This window comes from Pseudophryne corroboree (genome assembly GCF_028390025.1).
Source record: "Pseudophryne corroboree isolate aPseCor3 chromosome 3 unlocalized genomic scaffold, aPseCor3.hap2 SUPER_3_unloc_28, whole genome shotgun sequence".
Classification (NCBI taxonomy): Eukaryota; Metazoa; Chordata; class Amphibia; order Anura; family Myobatrachidae; genus Pseudophryne; species Pseudophryne corroboree.
The window spans coordinates 344,751-364,709 of record NW_026967517.1 but is presented as its reverse complement, the minus strand read 5'-3'; the positions used below and the strand labels follow the sequence as shown (position 1 = coordinate 364,709).

The 19,959-nt window shown below is 48.3% G+C and overlaps 2 protein-coding genes across 2 annotated transcripts in view; one reads left to right on the top strand and one right to left on the bottom strand.

Moving 5' to 3' along the window:
• Window positions 1–19,959, top strand: part of LOC134983892 (oocyte zinc finger protein XlCOF22-like) — a 630,483-nt gene that overhangs the window by 438,741 nt on the left and 171,783 nt on the right. The gene's annotated exons all lie outside the window — the stretch shown is intronic.
• LOC134983891 (zinc finger protein 260-like) lies at window positions 1,803–5,119 on the bottom strand. Its single transcript, XM_063949500.1, has one exon. It carries the CDS (start codon window positions 5,082–5,084, stop codon window positions 2,715–2,717), a length of 2,370 nt encoding a protein of 789 aa, XP_063805570.1. The 5' UTR covers window positions 5,085–5,119; the 3' UTR covers window positions 1,803–2,714.

The window sequence follows — 19,959 nt, the reverse complement described above, 5'->3', positions numbered from 1 at the left end:
GTAAGCGGCAGAATAATCACAATCTTGGAAACCCCAAGGGGTCTGAGGGAAGCATACCTCTACAATTGTAATAACACTCCCCCTACTTATATATAAACAAAATATATAAATACCAATACAGGCACCAGTCAATAACAGCTTGTTAATTCTTTTAGCCAGGCATTACCGTTGATGCCGACAGGGCATCGACCGACCGCCATGTCTCCCCTAGTGTGTTTACTTGTTTTTTTAAGCACACAAAAGTAACCTGTCAATACTTAGTTGTTTGAATCAAGTACCGGCAAGCGTCGGCGAAACCAACAGTTATCCCCACAGGCGCCTTTGACAAAGCCCTCACACCTGTCGACACACGTCGACTAACCAATAGTTGGTAAATAAAACAGGGAAACAGTGTATTTATGTATTACAACAAGGATTCTGCGTCCATTATCAATCCTAATGCTGTATGACACCCATACAGCATTAAAACACTCTGTGTCCCCCTTCCTTCTTAGTATACAGCAAGTCCCGGTGGGGAACTTTGGAAAATGGCGCTGACCCCTCTGTGAGGTCTAAGCTCCGCCCCTTCCCGGTGCGCTTAAGCCCGCTCGACAAAAAAATAATAATAATAATAATATATATATATATATATATATATATATATATATATATATATAACCCTATATTGAGCCGGGGACCCTATACACAGGGAGATTACACCTCTGGGAGGGCAACACAGTCCAAACATTGCGTTCCCCACTGTTTGTTCTTGGCGGGGACAGCAGGGAAAAATGGCGCTGACTCAGTGTGTGAGGCTAAGCTCCGCCCCTCTCGGCACGCTATAGCCCCCCTGGATCTGAAAACCAAATAGGCTGAGTACTAAATATAGGGTATATATATATATATACTCCGCACCATGCTTCTCAGGGCGCCCCCCTGCGCGCCGTGCACCCCAGATAACGTTCGGGAAGCGGGAGTTCCGGCGAATCGCGCACCTGCTGCTCTCAGGTGGGTCCCCGTGTGCGGCGCCCGGGAGCTCTAACTATCTATGCTGCCCCGGGCGCCACCACCTCCCGGCGCCCTGTACCCCATGGCGGCCGACGGGGTCTGTATATGGAGCCCCCGGCAGCGAGAGTAAGAACTGTTAAAACTGACTCGCTGCCCAGGGCGCTCCCCCCCTCGCGCCCTGCACCCGTATAAGAGAAATAATTAAAGTATACTGGCGGGGGATGAACCACGGTGCCTCGGCACCTAAATGCTTTTTTTTTTTTGCCAGTTGTTCACATTAAGCAGACCAGTAACATGCGCCCAGGGCGCTCCCCCCCAGCGCCCTGCACCCTGTGAGTGCCGTTGGTGTGTGGGAGCATGAAGAGCAGCACTACCACTGTACTTCCATTACTGAAGTCTTCTGCCGTCTGAAGTCTTCTTTTCTTCCAATACTCACCCGACTTCTTTCTTCTGGCTTCTGTGAGGGGATTGACGCCGTGGCTCCGGGAACAAGAAGCTAGGCGCACCAAGTGATCGAACCCTCTGGAGCTAATGGTGTCCAGTAGCCGAGAAGCAGAGCCTTGAAACTCACAGAAGTAGGTCCTGCTTCTCTCCCCTCAGTCCCACGCTGCAGGGAGCCTGTAGCCAGCAGGTCTCCCTGAAAATAAAAAACCTAACATAAAGTCTTTCAGAGAAACTCAGTAGAGCTCCCCTAGTGTGTGACCCATCACGCCTGGGCACAAAGTCTAACTGAGGTCTGGAGGAGGGGCATAGAGGGAGGAGCCAGTTCACACCCAGTTTAAGTTTTTACAGTGTGCCCAAGCTCCTGCGGATGCGTCTATACCCCATGGTCCTTTTGGTACATTAATGAAAAGCGTGAGTAACAGTCATCAGTCTGCTTGTGAAGGTCTCTAGAGTGCAGGCCTCTTGGACTGTGCAAGGCAGTGAGTTCCATGGTCAGGGCTACAAAGCTAAACATTCAACCCATAAATGAATGACAGGAGATTCTTGGTACTGCTGGTAACAGTCCATCTGTAGAAGCAAGCAAGCAGGGCAGTAAGGAGGCAGAAGCTGCTTCTAGTACCGTGGACCATGTAATGTTGAGCTGGGAAAGTCAGTTAGCCAATTATGAAATAGATTTGTCATCTTACAGGCAGCCAGTGAAGGGAGTAGAGAATGGGTGTTATGAGGCAGGAACGGGCTGGTTAGGTAACAGCTTTGCTGCTGCATTCTGTACTAGCTGCAAGCTCTGTAATTCTTTTGCTGGGAGACCCAGGTAGATGGCATTGCAGTAGTCTATGAACTTCTGAGGGAATCAAGTGCTTGATTCTGGCTATGGTCCACAGATGGAAGAATGAGGATTTGTATGTGGCAGATACCTGATGTCTGTGTCAGCCACATACCAGGACAACACAAAGATTCAGCACATGTTCAGTATTTTCAATTCTGTACACCAAAGCATAAATCCAGATGGTTGGTAAAGTCTTGTCCTTTGTTGGTGAGCTTCTATTATGTTTCACAAAGACTGAGTCACAGCCAACTGGCATCATCCACCCCTGGCGCTCAGCTAGACAACCGTTTAGGATTGGTATTAGGTTCTCAGTACATGGAGCAAAAAGCAGGTCATCTGCATAGCAGTGGTAGACCAGGCCAAGACGTCTTATTATATCACCCAGTGGTAGCATTTATATTGAATAAAGCATAGGAGATAAGGTTGACCCTTGAGGAACATTGCATGACAGTGATAATTATACTCCAGAAGATGTAAATGGTTCCGTATTTGGGTAATGTCTAATATGTTCAACAAGAGCGGATTTATTTCTCTCACAGCATGAAAATGGCTTCTCACCTGTGTGACTTCTCTGATGTGTAACAAGATTTGATTTATATGCAAAACATTTCCCACACACAGAACAGGAATATGGCTTCTCACCTGTGTGACTTCTCTGATGTGTAACAAGAGCTGATTTCCGTGCAAAACATTTCCTACACTCAGAACAGGAAAATGGCTTCTCACCTGTGTGACTACTCTGATGTGTAACAAGAGCTGATTTCTGTGTAAAACATTTCCCACACTCAGAACAGGAAAACGGCTTCTCACCTGTGTGACTTCTCTGATGTGTAACAAGAACTGATTTAAATGCAAAATATTTCCCACACTCAGAACAGGAAAACAGCTTCTCACCTGTGTGACTTCTCTGATGTTTAACAAGATCTGATTTCCGTGCAAAACATTTCCCACACTCAGAACATGGAAATGGCTTTTCACCTGTGTGAGTATGCTGATGAATAACAAAATGTGATTTGAATGCAAAACATTTCCCACACTCAGAACAGGAATACGGCTTCTCACCTGTGTGACTTCTCTGATGTCTAACAAGAACTGATTTAAATGCGAAACATTTCCCACACTCAGAACAGGAATACGGCTTCTCACCTGTGTGACTTCTCTGATGTTTAACAAGATCTGATTTCCGTGCAAAACATTTCCCACACTCAGAACATGGAAATGGCTTTTCACCTGTGTGAGTATGCTGATGAATAACAAAATGTGATTTGAATGCAAAACATTTCCCACACTCAGAACAGGAAAACGGCTTCTCACCTGTGTGACTTCTCTGATGTGCAACAAGATCTGATTTCTGTGTAAAACATTTCCCACACACAGAACAGGAATACGGCTTCTCACCTGTGTGACTTCTCTGATGTGTAACAAGAACTGATTTCTGTGGAAAACATTTCCCACACACAGAACAGGAATACGGCTTCACACCTGTGTGACTTCTCTGATGTAGAACAAGATGTGTTTTCCGTGCAAAACATTTCCCACACTCAGAACAGAAGTATGGCTTCTCACCTGTGTGACTTCTCTGATGTCTAACAAGAGCTGATTTATGTGTAAAACATTTCCCACACTCATAACATGGAAATGGCCTCTCACCTGTGTGACTTCTCTGATGTGCAACAAGATCTGATTTCCGTGGAAAACATTTCCTACACTCAGAACAGGAAAATGGCTTCTCACCTGTGTGACTACTCTGATGTGTAACGAGAACTGATTTCTGTATAAAACATTTCCCACACTCAGAACAGGAATACGGCTTCTCACCTGTGTGACTTCTCTGATGTTTAACAAGATCTGATTTCCGTGCAAAACATTTCCCACACTCAGAACATGGAAATGGCTTTTCACCTGTGTGAGTATGCTGATGAATAACAAAATGTGATTTGAATGCAAAACATTTCCCACACTCAGAACAGGAAAACGGCTTCTCACCTGTGTGACTTCTCTGATGTGTAACAAGATCTGATTTCCGTGCAAAACATTTCCTACACTCAGAACAGGAATACGGCTTCTCATCTGTGTGAGTATGCTGATGAATATCAAAATGTGATTTGAATGCAAAACATTTCCCACACTCAGAACAGGAAAACGGCTTCTCACCTGAGTGACTTCTCTGATGTCTAACAAGAACTGATTTAAATGCGAAACATTTCCCACACTCAGAACAGGAAAACAACTTCTCACCTGAGTGACTTCTCTGATGTGCAACAAGAGCTGATTTCCGTGGAAAACATTTCCTACACTCAGAACAGGAACATGGCTTCTCACCTGTGTGACTACTCTGATGTGTAACAAGAGCTGATTTCTGTGTAAAACATTTCCCACACTCAGAACAGGAAAACGGCTTCTCACCTGTGTGACTTCTCTGATGTGTAACAAGAACTGATTTAAGTGCAAAACATTTTCCACACTCAGAACAGGAAAACAGCTTCTCACCTGAGTGACTTCTCTGATGTGTAGCAAGATTTGAGTTGCATGCAAAACATTTCCCACATTCAGAACATATCAGTGGCATCTCACCTGCCTTAGCTGGATGATGGGTAATAAGCTTTGTGTTCTGTGTAAAACATTTGGCATCTACAGAACAGGGAAACTCTGTATCTACTGTCAGAGCTGTAACAGATGCACCAATATCAGAGTGATCAGGAGAACATTTCCCAGAATCAGGGGGATCAGCTGATAGAGCTGGATGTATAATTGGGGTAATGGGATTATCTCCTGGAGAATCCTGTCTACTGTCATTATCTGTTATTTCAGAATCCTGGGATACCATTAGATGTCCTTCTGAGATATTTCTGCTTGTGCGTCCATCTGATGGAAATAAAATACATTATGGAAATATAAAATGAGTAGACAAGACCCAGGGTGTTACAGGATACAATATATAATTCTATAACTGACATGTTTTACCTGTAATCATTGCTTTTATGTGTATAAAAAAAAAAAAAAGATAGGATGCTTAGACTGGAGCTTGATCAACACTGAACGCTCATGTGGGATTACTAGAGGAGACATGGACGCTCATGTGGGATTCCTAGAGGTGACCTGGACGCTCATGTGGGATTACTAGAGGTGACACTGATGCTCATGTGGGATTACTGGAGGAGACATGGACGCTCGTGTGGGATTACTGGAGGAGACATGGCCGCTCATGTGGGATTACTGGAGGAGACATGGACGCTCGTGTGGGATTACTGGAGGAGACATTGACGCTCGTGTGGGATTACTGGAGGAGACATGGCCGCTCATGTGGGATTACTGGAGGAGACATGGGCGCTCATGTGGGATTACTAGAGGTGACATGGACGCTCATGTGGGATTACTAGAGGTGACACGGACACTCATGTGGGATTACTAGAGGTGACACTGATGCTCATGTGGGATTACTAGAGGTGACAAGGACGCTCGTGTGGGATTACTGGAGGCGACATGGACGCTCATGTGGGATTCCTAGAGGTGACATGGACGCTCATGTGGGATTACTAGAGGTGACACTGATGCTCATGTGGGATTACCAGAGGTGACAAGGACGCTCGTGTGGGATTACTGGAGGTGACATGGCCGCTCATGTGGGATTAGTAGAGGTGAGACAGATGCTCATGTGGGATTACTGGAGGAGACATGGAAGCTCATGTGGGATTACTAGAGGTGACATGGGCGCTCATGTGGGATTACTGGAGGTGACATGGACGCTCGTGTGGGATTACTAGAGGTGACATGGACGCTCGTGTGGGATTACTAGAGGTGACATGGTTGGAATAATAAAACACCAAAGAAGAGAAAATGCTGTCCTGCTTGCGCACTAATAAATAATAGGATTTTAATACCTACCAGTAAATCCTTTTCTCTGAGTCCGTAGAGGATGCTGGGGTCATCAATAGAACCATGGGGTATAGACAGGATCAGCAGGAGAAATTGGCACTTTAAGACTTTAATAAGGGCGTGAACTGGCTCCTCCCTCTATGCCCCTCCTCCAGACCTCAGTTATAGGAACTGTGCCGAGGGAGATGGACATTAGGTTGGTTTATATGAAAAGAAGAAACCACCTTCGGCAGAAACTGTTGACGAGTTCTCAACTCTGCTCTATCTTCATGGAAGATCAAATAAGGGCTCTTGTGAGACTAGGCCGCCAATTCGGACACCCGCCGTGCAGATGCCAAGGCCAATAAAATCACCACTTTCCAAGTGAGGAATTTCAAATCCACCTTTTGAAAAAGGTTCAAACCAGTGAGATTGAAGGAACTGTAACATCACGTTAAGGTCCCAAGGTGCCACAGGAGGCACAAAAGGAGGTTGGATGTGTAACACCCCTTTTGCAAACGTTTGCACCTCAGGAAGTGAGGCCAATTGTTTCTGAAAGAAAACTGACAATGCAGAAATCTGTACTTTAATGGATCCTAATTTAAGGCCCGCATCCACTCCAGCTTGTAAAAAGTGGAGAAAACGTCCAAGTTAAAAAATATCCGCAGGAGCCTTCTTGGACTCGCACCAGGAAATATATTTCCTCCAAATGTGGTGATAGTGTTTTGCCGTAACATCCTTTCTAGCCTGAATAAAAGTGGGAATGACTTCACTGGGAATTCCCTTCTGGGCTAGAATCTGGCGTTCAACCGCCATGCCGTCAAACGTAGCCGCGGTAAATCTTGATACTGACACGGCCCCTGCTGTAACAGGTCCTCTCGTAGAGGAAGCAGCCAGGGATGTCCTATGCGTAAATCCTGAAGATCGGGATACCAAGCCCTCCTTGGCCAATCTGGAACAATGAGGATCGTCGGAACCTTTCTTCTTCTTATAATTTTTAACACTCTCGGAATGAGAGGAAGTGGAGGGAACACATACCGACTGAAACACCCACGGTGTCACCAGAGCGTCCACCGCTATGGCTTGAGGGTCCCTAATTTTGGAGTTTCTTGTTGAGACGAGACGCCATCATCTCTACTTGGGGAGTACCCCAGCGACTTGTCACTTCTGTGAAGACTTCTGGATGAAGTCCCCACTCTCCTGGATGGAGATCGTGTCTGCTGAGGAAGTCTGCTTTCCAGTTGTCCACTCCTGGAATAAAGATAGCTGACAGAGCGCTTAGATGTTTCTCCGCCCAGCGGAGAATCCTTGTGGCTTCTGCCATTGCTGCTCTGCTTTTTGTTCCGCCCTGGCTGTTGATGTAAGTTACTGCTGTTACATTCTCCGACTGGATGAGGACGGGTCGACTTTAAAGAAGGCGTTCCGTTTGTAGAAGGCCGTTGTAAATCGCCCTTAATTCCAGAACGTTTATGTGGAGACAAGTCTCCTGACTTGACCATCTTCCTTGCACCCCAACCCCGGGGACTTGCATCCGTGGTCACTAGAATCCAATCATGAATACCGAACCTGCGTCCCTCGATGAGGTGAGAACTGTGCAGCCACCACAGCAGTGATATTCTTGTCTTTGAGGACAGGACTATCGTCCGTTGCATGTGTAGGTGGGAACCGGACCACTTGTCCAACAGGTCCCACTGGAATACTCTGGCATGGAATCTGCCAAACTGAATGGCCTCGTAGGCCGCCACCATCTTTCCCAGCAAGCGAGTGCATTGATGTATTGACACTCTGGTTGGTTTTAAGATTTGTTCCCAAGCTTTTTCTTCCGGTTAAGAAAAACTCTCTGTAGTTCTGTGTCCAGATTCATCCCCAGAAACGACAGGCGGGTCGTAGGGATCAACTGAGATTTCAGCAGGTTGAGGAGCCAGCCATGTTGTTGCAACACCTTCAGGGACAGTGCAATGTTCTGTAACAACTTGTCCCTTCATCTGGCTTTCATCAGGAGATCGTCCAAGTATGAGATAATCATGACACCTTGCATGCGAAGAAGAATCATCATCTCCGCCATCACTTTGGTGAAAATCCTCGGAGCCATGGACAGCCCAAACGGCAACGTCTGAAATTGGTAATGACAATCCTGAACCGCAAAGCGCAGGAAGACCTGATGAGGATAAATGGGAACATGTAGGTAGGCATCCTTTATGTCTAAGGAGACCATAAAGTCCCCTTCCTCCAGACTGGAGATCACTGCTCTGAGAGACTCCATCTTGAATTTGAATTTCTGCAGAAAGAAATTTAGGTCTTTAAGGTTGAGGATCGGTTTGACCGAGCCGTCCGGCTTCGGAACCACGAATAAGCTGGAATAAAAGCCTTGTCCCTGTTGCGCAGGGGAATCGTGATAATGACCTGGTTCTGACACAATTTTTGTATTGCGTCGCACACTACCTCTCTGCCGGTCAGAGAAGCCGGCAAGGCTGATTTTAAAAATCGGCGAGGGGGAACGTCTTAAAATTCTAGTTTGTACCCTTCTGACACAATTTTTAAAATCCAAGGTTCCAGGCCCGAGCAAACCCAGACCTGGCTGAAGAGCCTGAGACGTGCCCCAAACGGCGAGGACTCCCGCAGGGAAACCCCAGCGTCATGCGGTGGACTTGGCAGAAGCCGGGGAGGACTTCTGTTCTTGGGAGGCAGAGAAGCCTGGGTTTCTTTTACCTCTTCCCCTGCCTCTAGCAGCAAGGAAGGCAGAGCATCTTCCTCTTCGGTATCTATTGGGCCGAAAGGACTGCATTTGATGATGCGTTTTCTTATGTTTTGGGGAACATAAGGTAAAAATGACGATTTTCCAGCAGTAGCTGTAGAGACTGGGTCTGTAACCGGTAGGTATTAAAAATAAGATTTTACTCACCGGTAAATCTATTTCTCGTAGTCCGTAGTGGATGCTGGGACTCCGTAAGGACCATGGGGATTAGCGGCTCCGCAGGAGACTGGGCACAAACTAAAGAAAGCTTTAGGACTAACTGGTGTGCACTGGCTCCTCCCACTATGACCCTCCTCCAGACCCCAGTTAGGATACTGTCCCCGGAAGAGCTGACACAATTTAGGAAGGATTTTGAGTCCCGGGTAAGACTCATACCAGCCACACCAATCACACCGTACAACTCGTGATACTATACCCAGCTAACAGTATGAAAACAACGAAGCCTCTCAACAGATGGCTTCTCAACAATAACCCGTTAGTTTAACAATAACTATATACAAGTATTGCAGACAATCCGCACTTGGGATGGGCGCCCAGCATCCACTACGGACTACGAGAAATAGATCTACCGGTGAGTAAAATCTTATTTTCTCTGACGTCCTAAGTGGATGCTGGGACTCCGTAAGGACCATGGGGACTATACCAAAGCTCCCAAACGGGCGGGAGAGTGCGGATGACTCTGCAGCACCGAATGAGCAAACTCTAGGTCCTCCTCAGCCAGGGTGTCAAACTTGTAGAATCTTGCAAACGTATTTGACCCCAACCAAGTAGCTGCTCGGCAAAGTTGCAAAGCCGAGACCCCTCGGGCAGCCGCCCAAGAAGAGCCCACCTTCCTCGTGGAATGGGCTTTTACAGATTTAGGATGCGGCAGTCCAGCCACAGAATGCGCAAGCTGAATTGTGTTACATATTGTCAGGAATCGTCTTACCAGACTGGCATCCGTCCGCCGCTGCGGACTCCGTCCTGGCTCCCTGCGGTCACCTGTCACCTTTGCCCCTGCCATGGGACATCATCTGGATCCTGGGGGCACTCCTGAACCAGCGGGCGTGTGCGCGCCGCGTCCCCGCTAGGCCGCGGCGTGGGCGCCGCCATGACAGTCTCCAAACAGCTAGTATGCTGCGGCCAATCCGGTGCGTGGCCGCACCCACTTTCCTTTTCTCCATCCAATCCCTGCACACCATGGGGTATATAGGAGGCACAGTTTCACCTCACAGGGATCCTGGACTTTGTGTCATTCTGACTACCTGCATGAAAGGATCAGCTCCTGTCTCTCCTGAGTTCCTGCTAAGAACTTATACTCCTGGTGATTCTGCTTGCTCCCGTGGAACTTCAAGGCTCAGCAATACCGGCAACCTGCATTGGGCTTCACACTCATCACAACCTTGTGTGCTTCAGCCTGCAGTTGAAGACTAAACTCCAGGTGTGTTCATTCCTCCACCTGTGACACAGCTTGCTGCTGCCAGTGCCTGATCACCTGCACTGTGAGTTGGTCTCCTGCTAATGCTCAGGTTTGCAATTTCCATCAACTGCCTTAGTTCTTTGTTTTAAAACCCTGCTCTGGTTTCTAAACCAGTATCATTTCATTGACATTCATTCTGCTGTTTTATTTTCCGGATATGATTTCTCAAGTCACCTATCATTCATTGCCATAGACTATTTGTTACCAATTCAAGTATTTTCCATCTGCTATTATTTCTGCTGCATTTCTGTTATTATTTATCTGCTGAATAAATACCATTGCGCTCATGCGCAAGAACGTGATACAACCTCCTCGTCTCTTTCCTCCTACCTCCACTGACCCACTAGCGCCCCCTCCGGGGACACAGACCAAACACAATCTGACAGTAAGTCCAGGATCGATGGACTCGGATGGTGGACGGAGTGTGGGGTCAGAGGCCTTGCAAAATCTGGTCTCCCGTCTGGATGGTCAAGAGGTTGCGCAGCAGCAGATGCTTCACTTTCTACAAGGGATGTCCTCCCGATTGGATACACTGCAGCAGTCCCTGCCAAGTGTACTCTCACCTACTGTTACCCCAGCACCTGCCAGTGCTGTAAGTTCTTCTGTGTCGGCTGCATCAGCTCCAGTGTCACGTCTGCACCTGCCTGTGCCGAGCAAATATGATGGCAGTCCTAAATTATGTCGCGGGTTCCTTAACCAGTGCGAAATACAGTTTGAGTTATTGCCACATAACTTTCCTACACCAAGGTCCAAGGTTGCCTACATCATTTCCTTACTCTCTGGATCTGCTTTGAGTTGGGTGTCTCCTCTGTGGGAACGTGCTGACCCCCTGATCAATAACTACTCTGACTTCGTGTCAACCTTTAGACGGATCTTTGACGAGCCTGGTCGTGCAACATCAGCTTCGGCAGACCTGATCCAAATTCATCAAGGTAACCGAAGCATGGGACAGTACGTCATCCAGTTCCAGACGTTGGCTGCAGAGGTCCAATGGAACAACCAAGCTCTGGTAGCAACCTTCTGGCACGGACTTTCGGATCGGATCAAGGACGAACTGGCAACCCGTGACATTCCTGTTCAACTGTCTGACTTGATCTCCCTGTGTATAAAGCTGGACTCTCGCATCCGCGAACGCAATAATGAACGCGCTCGGAGTGAGCCTCGCAGAATAAGGTTCATACCCCCTGTACAGTTCCAGCCTCCTTCTCCTTCTGACGAGCCTATGCAGGTAAATAGGTCCCGCCTAACCCATGAGGAACGGGCAAGAAGAATACGAGAGAGGCTCTGCCTATACTGTGCTGCTGCGGGTCATCAAATTAACTCCTGCACGATGCGTTCGGGAAACGCCAGATCCTGACTTGGAAGGGAGGAGTCAAGTTAGGATCATTCAGTCAAGCTCCTTCTCAACAAGATCTCATTATTCCGGTGACGCTAGAAACTTCCATTGGGCTCCAATCTGCGTCAGCATTAGTGGACTGCGGTGCTGCAGGAAATTTTATCACCCAAGCTGCGGTAAACAAATATTGCCTGTCTACCTGTGAACTTTCTTGTCCTGTTTACATTACTGCTGTGGATGGTAGTAGAATCTCCAAAGGGAACATTTCACATCAAACTACCCCAGTGGTTTTGGGAGTTGGATTTCTCCATTCAGAAATTATCAAGTTCCTGGTCATTCCTCAAGCCACCCAGGAGATTGTCTTGGGCATGCCTTGGCTCCAGCTACATAACCCACAGTTCGACTGGACAACGTTGCAGCTTACCTCATGGGGTTCACACTGTCATCATTCCTGCTTAGCCCAAGTGTGTCCTCTTAAGTCCACCGAAGTGAAGTCACAGCTAAGTCTCCCAGCAGTTTATCAAGACTTCGCAGACGTCTTCTGCGAAAAAGCTGCTGATATCCTGCCGCCCCATAGGGAATGGGATTGTCCCATTGATCTCCTTCCTGGCAAGAAGCCACCCAGGGGGCGCACCTATCCTTTGTCTGTTCCTGAAACAGAGGCGATGAGTAACTACATTAGAGAGAATCTTCAGAAAGGATTCATCCGTCCGTCATCATCACCCGCTGGCGCAGGTTTCTTCTTTGTCAAAAAGAAGGATGGAGGACTGCGTCCATGCATTGACTATCGGGGTCTCAACGACATTACCGTCAAGAATAGTTATCCTTTACCACTCATTACCGAACTGTTTGGTAGAGTTAAGGGGGCTCGCATCTTCACCAAGTTAGATCTCCGCGGTGCCTATAATCTCATCAGAATCCGGAGTGGTGACGAGTGGAAGACAGCCTTCAACACTCGTGACGGCCATTATGAATACCTGGTAATGCCATTTGGGTTGAGTAATGCTCCAGCGGTATTCCAACACTTCGTGAACGAAATTTTTCGTGATGTCCTGTATAAGTACCTCGTTGTTTACTTAGATGATATTCTTATCTTTTCTCAAGACCTTCCATCTCATCGCCTACAAGTCTGTGAAGTTCTCCGACGTCTTCGTGAGAACCGTCTCTACGGGAAGTTATCCAAATGCACCTTCGAAGTTCCCTCTATACCCTTCCTGGGGTATATAATTTCCGGATCGGATCTTCAGATGGACCCGGCAAAATTGGAAGCCATTGCCAATTGGTCCATTCCAAACTCCCTCAAGTCTATCCAGCGATTCCTGGGATTTGCCAACTATTATAGAAAATTTATTCGAGGATTCTCCACTCTCATCGCTCCCATTACCAACCTGACTCGGAAAGGGGCAGATCATTCCAACTGGTCAGAAGAAGCCTTGGCAGCCTTCCGGAAGATCAAGTTAGCCTTTATGTCTGCTCCAGTGCTGTCACAGCCAGATGTCAACAGGCCGTTCGAGTTGGAGGTAGATGCCTCTAATGTTGGGGTTGGAGCTGTTCTCTCCCAGAAGGGATCTGATGGGAAAGTCCACCCTTGTGGATTCTACTCTCGCAAGTTTCTTCCTGCAGAAGCTAACTACTCCGTGGGAGATCAAGAGTTATTGGCAATCAAACTGGCTCTCGAGGAATGGAGATATCTCCTAGAAGGGGCCAAACATCCGTTTAACATCTTCACGGATCATAAGAACCTGCTATACCTAAAAGCAGCTCAGTGCCTTAACCCTCGCCAGTCCAGGTGGGCTATGTTTTTCTCTCGTTTTAATTTTAGGCTTCATTTCCGCCCAGGTTCACAGAATGTGAAAGCCGACGCATTATCCCGGTCCATGGAATCAGAAGAGGGAACATCTGACTCTGTGCCACATTCCATCCTGAGTCCCGTGGTTTTCGCTACCTCTCAAGTCTCTCCAGCTCCACCTCCGGGTAAGACTTTTGTTTCCCCAGAACTCCGTCCCAAGTTGCTAGCTTGGGCCCACCAATCCAAGTTTACTGGTCATCCTGGTGTCCTGAAGACATTCAAGTTCCTTTCTGCGTCATATTGGTGGCCGAAGATGAAAGTGGACATCCAGGATTTCGTGGCATCCTGTCCTAAATGTGTGCAGCACAAGACTCCTCGTCAGTCTCCAGCAGGTCAGTTGCAACCCTTATCAGTCCCTAGTCGTCCTTGGTCTCATCTATCAATGGACTTTATCACTGATCTTCCACCTTCTCTGGGACATAACACTATTTGGGTTGTAGTGGACAGATTTTCCAAGATGGCTCATTTCGTTCCTCTCCAGGGTCTCCCTTCTGCCCCGAAACTAGCCCAGATCTTCCTACAGGAGATCTTCCGTTTACACGGGTTACCCTCCGAAATAATATCTGATCGGGGGGTACAGTTTGTAGCAAGGTTTTGGAGGGCCCTCTGTTCTGCCATGCAGATAAAATTGAAATTCTCGTCTTCATACCATCCTCAGACGAATGGGCAGACAGAAAGAGTCAATCAGGAACTTGAGACTTTCCTACGGCTATATGTGACATCCTCCCAGGATGATTGGTTTAATCTGCTCCCATGGGCCGAGTTTGCCCATAACTTTCGTTACCACACTGCTACAGACACGACACCATTCTTTGCAGTCTATGGGCAACATCCCCGAGTACCTGAATTTCAAGAACTTCCTCACATAGATGTCCCTGCTGCCACTACTGCTTTGACCCAGTTTTCCTCCATCTGGAAAAGAATTCACGTTTCCCTCAAAAAAGCCTCCAGTCGATATAAGGTCTATGCCGACCGTAAAAGACGTGCTGTTCCCCATTTGAAACCGGGGGACAGGGTTTGGTTATCAACCCGCAACCTTCGTCTCAGGGTTCCATCCATGAAGTTCGCACCACGCTTCATTGGTCCTTACCCTATTGAGAGTGTCATCAACCCAGTGGCTTACAAGTTGAAATTACCACCTTCACTTCGTGTTCCTAATGCCTTTCACATTTCTCTCCTCAGACCTCTAGTCCTAAACCGCTTTCAGAATACTCTTCCAGCAGGTCCCAAGGTTCGAACTCAGCGGGGCGTGGAATTTGAGATCAACAAGATTCTGGACTCTCGTTGCCGGTATGGACGTCTCCAGTACCTGGTCGATTGGTTCGGTTATGGTCCAGAGGAGAGAAGCTGGGTGAATTCATCTGATGTCCATGCTCCTAGGTTGGTCCGTGTTTTCCACAGCACTTATCCCTCCAAACCACGTGGGTGTTCGGTGTCCACCCCTAAAGGAGGGGGTACTGTCAGGAATCGTCTTACCAGACTGGCATCCGTCCGCCGCTGCGGACTCCGTCCTGGCTCCCTGCGGTCACCTGTCACCTTTGCCCCTGCCATGGGACATCATCTGGATCCTGGGGGCACTCCTGAACCAGCGGGCGTGTGCGCGCCGCGTCCCCGCTAGGCCGCGTCGTGGGCGCCGCCATGACAGTCTCCAAACAGCTAGTATGCTGCGGCCAATCCGGTGCGTGGCCGCACCCACTTTCCTTTTCTCCATCCAATCCCTGCACACCATGGGGTATATAGGAGGCACAGTTTCACCTCACAGGGATCCTGGACTTTGTGTCATTCTGACTACCTGCATGAAAGGATCAGCTCCTGTCTCTCCTGAGTTCCTGCTAAGAACTTATACTCCTGGTGATTCTGCTTGCTCCCGTGGAACTTCAAGGCTCAGCAATACCGGCAACCTGCATTGGGCTTCACACTCATCACAACCTTGTGTGCTTCAGCCTGCAGTTGAAGACTAAACTCCAGGTGTGTTCATTCCTCCACCTGTGACACAGCTTGCTGCTGCCAGTGCCTGATCACCTGCACTGTGAGTTGGTCTCCTGCTAATGCTCAGGTTTGCAATTTCCATCAACTGCCTTAGTTCTTTGTTTTAAAACCCTGCTCTGGTTTCTAAACCAGTATCATTTCATTGACATTCATTCTGCTGTTTTATTTTCCGGATATGATTTCTCAAGTCACCTATCATTCATTGCCATAGACTATTTGTTACCAATTCAAGTATTTTCCATCTGCTATTATTTCTGCTGCATTTCTGTTATTATTTATCTGCTGAATAAATACCATTGCGCTCATGCGCAAGAACGTGATACAACCTCCTCGTCTCTTTCCTCCTACCTCCACTGACCCACTAGCGCCCCCTCCGGGGACACAGACCAAACACAATCTGACACATATCCAGCGAGCAATAGTCTGCTTCGAAGCAGGAGCACCCAGCTTGTTGGGTGCATACAGGATAAATAGCGAGTCAGTTTTCCTGACTCCAGCCGTCCTGGAAACATATTTTCAAGGCCCTGACTACGTCCAGTAACTTGGAGTCCTCCAAGTCCCTAGTAGCCGCAGGCACCACAATAGGTTGGTTCATGTGAAACGCAGATACCACCTTAGGGAGAAACTGGGGACGAGTCCTCAATTCTGCCCTATCCATATGGAAAATCAGATAAGGGCTTTTACACGACAAAGCCGCCAATTCTGACACACGCCTGGCCGAGGCAAGGCCAACAGCATGACCACTTTCCACGTGAGATATTTCAAATCCACGGTCTTAAGTGGCTCGAACCAATGTGACTTCAGAAAACTCAACACCACGTTGAGATCCCAAGGTGCCACAGGGGGCACAAAAGGGGGCTGAATATGCAGCACTCTCTTAACAAAAGTCTGAACTTCAGGCAGTGAAGCCAGTTCTTTCTGGAAGAAAATCGACAGAGCCGAAATTTGGACCTTAATGGAACCCAATTTTAGGCCCATAGTCACCCCTGACTGTAAGAAGTGCAGGAATCGACCCAGGTGAAATTCCTCCGTTGGGGCCTTCCTGGCCTCACACCAAGCCACATATTTTCGCCATATGCGGTGATAATGTTTTACTGTAACATCCTTCCTAGCTTTAATCAGCGTAGGAATGACTTCCTCCGGAATGCCTTCCTCCGGAATGCCCTTTTTCCTTTAGGATCCGGTGTTCAAACGCCATGCCGTCAAACGCAGCCGCGGTAAGTCTTGGAACAGACAGGGCCTCTGCTGCAGCAGGTCCTGTCTGAGCGGCAGAGGCCAAGGGTCCTCTGATATCATCTCTTGCAGTTCTGGGTACCAAGCTCTTCTTGGCCAATCCGGAACCACGAGTATAGTTCTTACTCCTCTCCTTCGTATTATTCTCAGTACCTTTGGTATGAGAGGAAGAGGAGGGAACACATAAACCGACTGGTACACCCACCGTGTCACTAGAACGTCCACAGCTATCGCCTGAGGGTCCCTTGACCTGGCGCAATATCTTTTTAGCTTTTTGTTGAGGCGGGACGCCATCATGTCCACCTGTGGCCTTTACCAACGATTTACAATCATTTGGAAGACTTCTGGATGAAGTCCCCACTCTCCCGGGTGGAGGTCGTGCCTGCTGAGGAAGTCTGCTTCCCAGTTGTCCACTCCCGGAATGAACACTGCTGACAGTGCTAACACGTGATTTTCCGCCCAACGGAGAATCCTTGTGGCTTCTGCCATCGCCATCCTGCTTCTGGTGCCGCCCTGTCGGTTTACATGGGCGACCGCCGTGATGTTGTCTGACTGAATCAGTACCGGCTGGTCCTGAAGCAGGGGTCTTGCTTGACTTAGGGCATTGTAGATGGCCCTTAGTTCCAGTATATTTATGTGTAGGGAAGTCTCCTGACTTGACCACAGCCCTTGGAAGTTTCTTCCCTGTGTGACTGCCCCCCAGCCTCGAAGGCTGGCATCCGTGGTCACCAGGATCCAGTCCTGTATGCCGAATCTGCGGCCCTCTAGAAGATGAGCACTCTGCAGCCACCACAGCAGAGACACCCTGGTCCTTGGAGACAGGGTTATCAACTGATGCATCTGAAGATGCGATCCGGACCACTTGTCCAACAGGTCCCACTGAAAAGTTCTTGCATGGAACCTGCCGAATGGAATTGCTTCGTAGGAAGCTACCATCTTTCCCAGGACTCGCGTGCAGTGATGCACCGACACCTGTCTTGGTTTCAGGAGGCCTCTGACTAGAGATGACAGCTTCTTGGCTTTCTCCTCCGGGAGAAACACTTTTTTCTGGTCCGTGTCCAGAACCATCCCCAGGAACAGTAGACGTGTCGTAGGTACCAGCTGTGACTTTGGAATATTGAGAATCCAACCGTGCTGTTGTAGCACTTCCTGAGATAGTGCTACCCCGATCAACAACTGCTCCCTGGACCTCGCCCTTATCAGGAGATCGTCCAAGTACGGGATAATTAAAACTCCCTTTTTTCGAAGGAGTATCATCATTTCGGCCATTACCTTGGTAAATACCCTTGGTGCCGTGGACCGACGGAACGGCAACGTCTGGAATTGGTAATGACAATCCTGTACCACAAATCTGATCTGAGGTACTCCTGGTGAGGATGGTAAATGGGGACATGCAGGTAAGCATCCTTGATGTCCAGTGATACCATGTAATCCCCCTCTTCCAGGCTTGCAATAACCGCCCTGAGCGATTCCATCTTGAACTTGAATTTTTTTATATATGTGTTCAAGGATTTCAAATTTAAAATGGGTCTCACCGAACCGTCCGGTTTCGGTAACCACAAACATTGTGGAATAGTAACCCCGTCCTTGTTGAAGGAGGGGCACCTTGACAATCACCTGCTGGGAATACAGCTTGTGTATTGCCTCTAACACAGCCTCCTTGTCTGAGGGAGTCGTTGGTAAGGCAGATTTTAAGAAACGTCGGGGGGGGGGGAGACGTCTCGAATTCCAGCTTGTACCCCAGAGATACTACTTGAAAGATCCAGGGATCCACCTGTGAGCGAGCCCACTGATCGCTGAAGTTTCTGAGACGGGCCCCCACCGCACCTGGCTCCGCCTGTGGAGCCCCAGCGTCATGCGGCGGACACGGCGGAAGCGGGGGAGGACTTTTGCTCTTGGGAACTGTATGTTGCAGCTTTTTCCCCCTACCTCTGCCTTTGGGCAGAAAGGACGCGCCTTTAACCCGCTTGCCCTTATGGGGCCGAAAGGACTGTACCTGATAATACGGTGCTTTCTTTGGCTGTGAGGGAACCTGGGGTAAAAATGCTGATTTCCCAGCTGTCGCTGTGGAAACTAGGTCAGAGAGACCATCCCCGAACAACTCCTCACCCTTGTAAGGCAAAACTTCCATGTGCCTTTTAGAATCTACATCCCCTGTCCACTGCCGGGTCCATAAACCCATCCTGGCAGAAATGGACTTATTTTAGATGCCAGCCGGCAAATATCCCCCTGTGCATCTCTCATGTATAAGAATGCGTCTTTTATATGCTCTATGGTTAGCAATATAGTGTCCCTGTCTAAGGTATCAATATTTTCCGACAGGGAATCTGACCACGCAGCTGCAGCACTGCACATCCATGCCGAAGCAATAGCTGGTCTCAGTATAATACCTGAGTGTGTATATACAGACTTCAGGATCGCCTCCTGCTTCCTATCAGCAGGCTCCTTTAGGGCGGCCGTATCCGGAGACGGTAGTGCCACCTTTTTTGACAAGCGTGTGAGCGCTTTATCCACCCTAGGGGGTGTTTTCCAACGTGACCTATGCTCTGGCGGGAAAGGGTACGTCATTAGTAACCTTTTAGAAATTACCAATTTTTTATAAGGCGAAGCCCACGCTTCTTCACACACTTCATTTAATTCCTCAGATGAGGGAAAAAATAAGAATTTACTTACCGATAATTCTATTTCTCGTAGTCCGTAGTGGATGCTGGGGACTCCGTCAGGACCATGGGGAATAGCGGCTCCGCAGGAGACAGGGCACAAAAGTAAAAGCTTTAGGATCAGGTGGTGTGCACTGGCTCCTCCCCCTATGACCCTCCTCCAAGCCTCAGTTATGATACTGTGCCCGGACGAGCGTACACAATAAGGATGGCTCACAACAATAACAACCCGAATTTTGTAACAATAACTATGTACAAGTATTGCAGACAATCCACACTTGGGATGGGCGCCCAGCATCCACTACGGACTACGAGAAATAGAATTATCGGTAAGTAAATTCTTATTTTCTCTGACGTCCTAAGTGGATGCTGGGGACTCCGTCAGGACCATGGGGATTATACCAAAGCTCCCAAACGGGCGGGAGAGTGCGGATGACTCTGCAGCACCGAATGAGAGAACTCCAGGTCCTCCTCAGCCAGGGTATCAAATTTGTAGAATTTTGCAAACGTGTTTACCCCTGACCAAGTAGCAGCTCGGCAAAGTTGTAAAGCCGAGACCCCTCGGG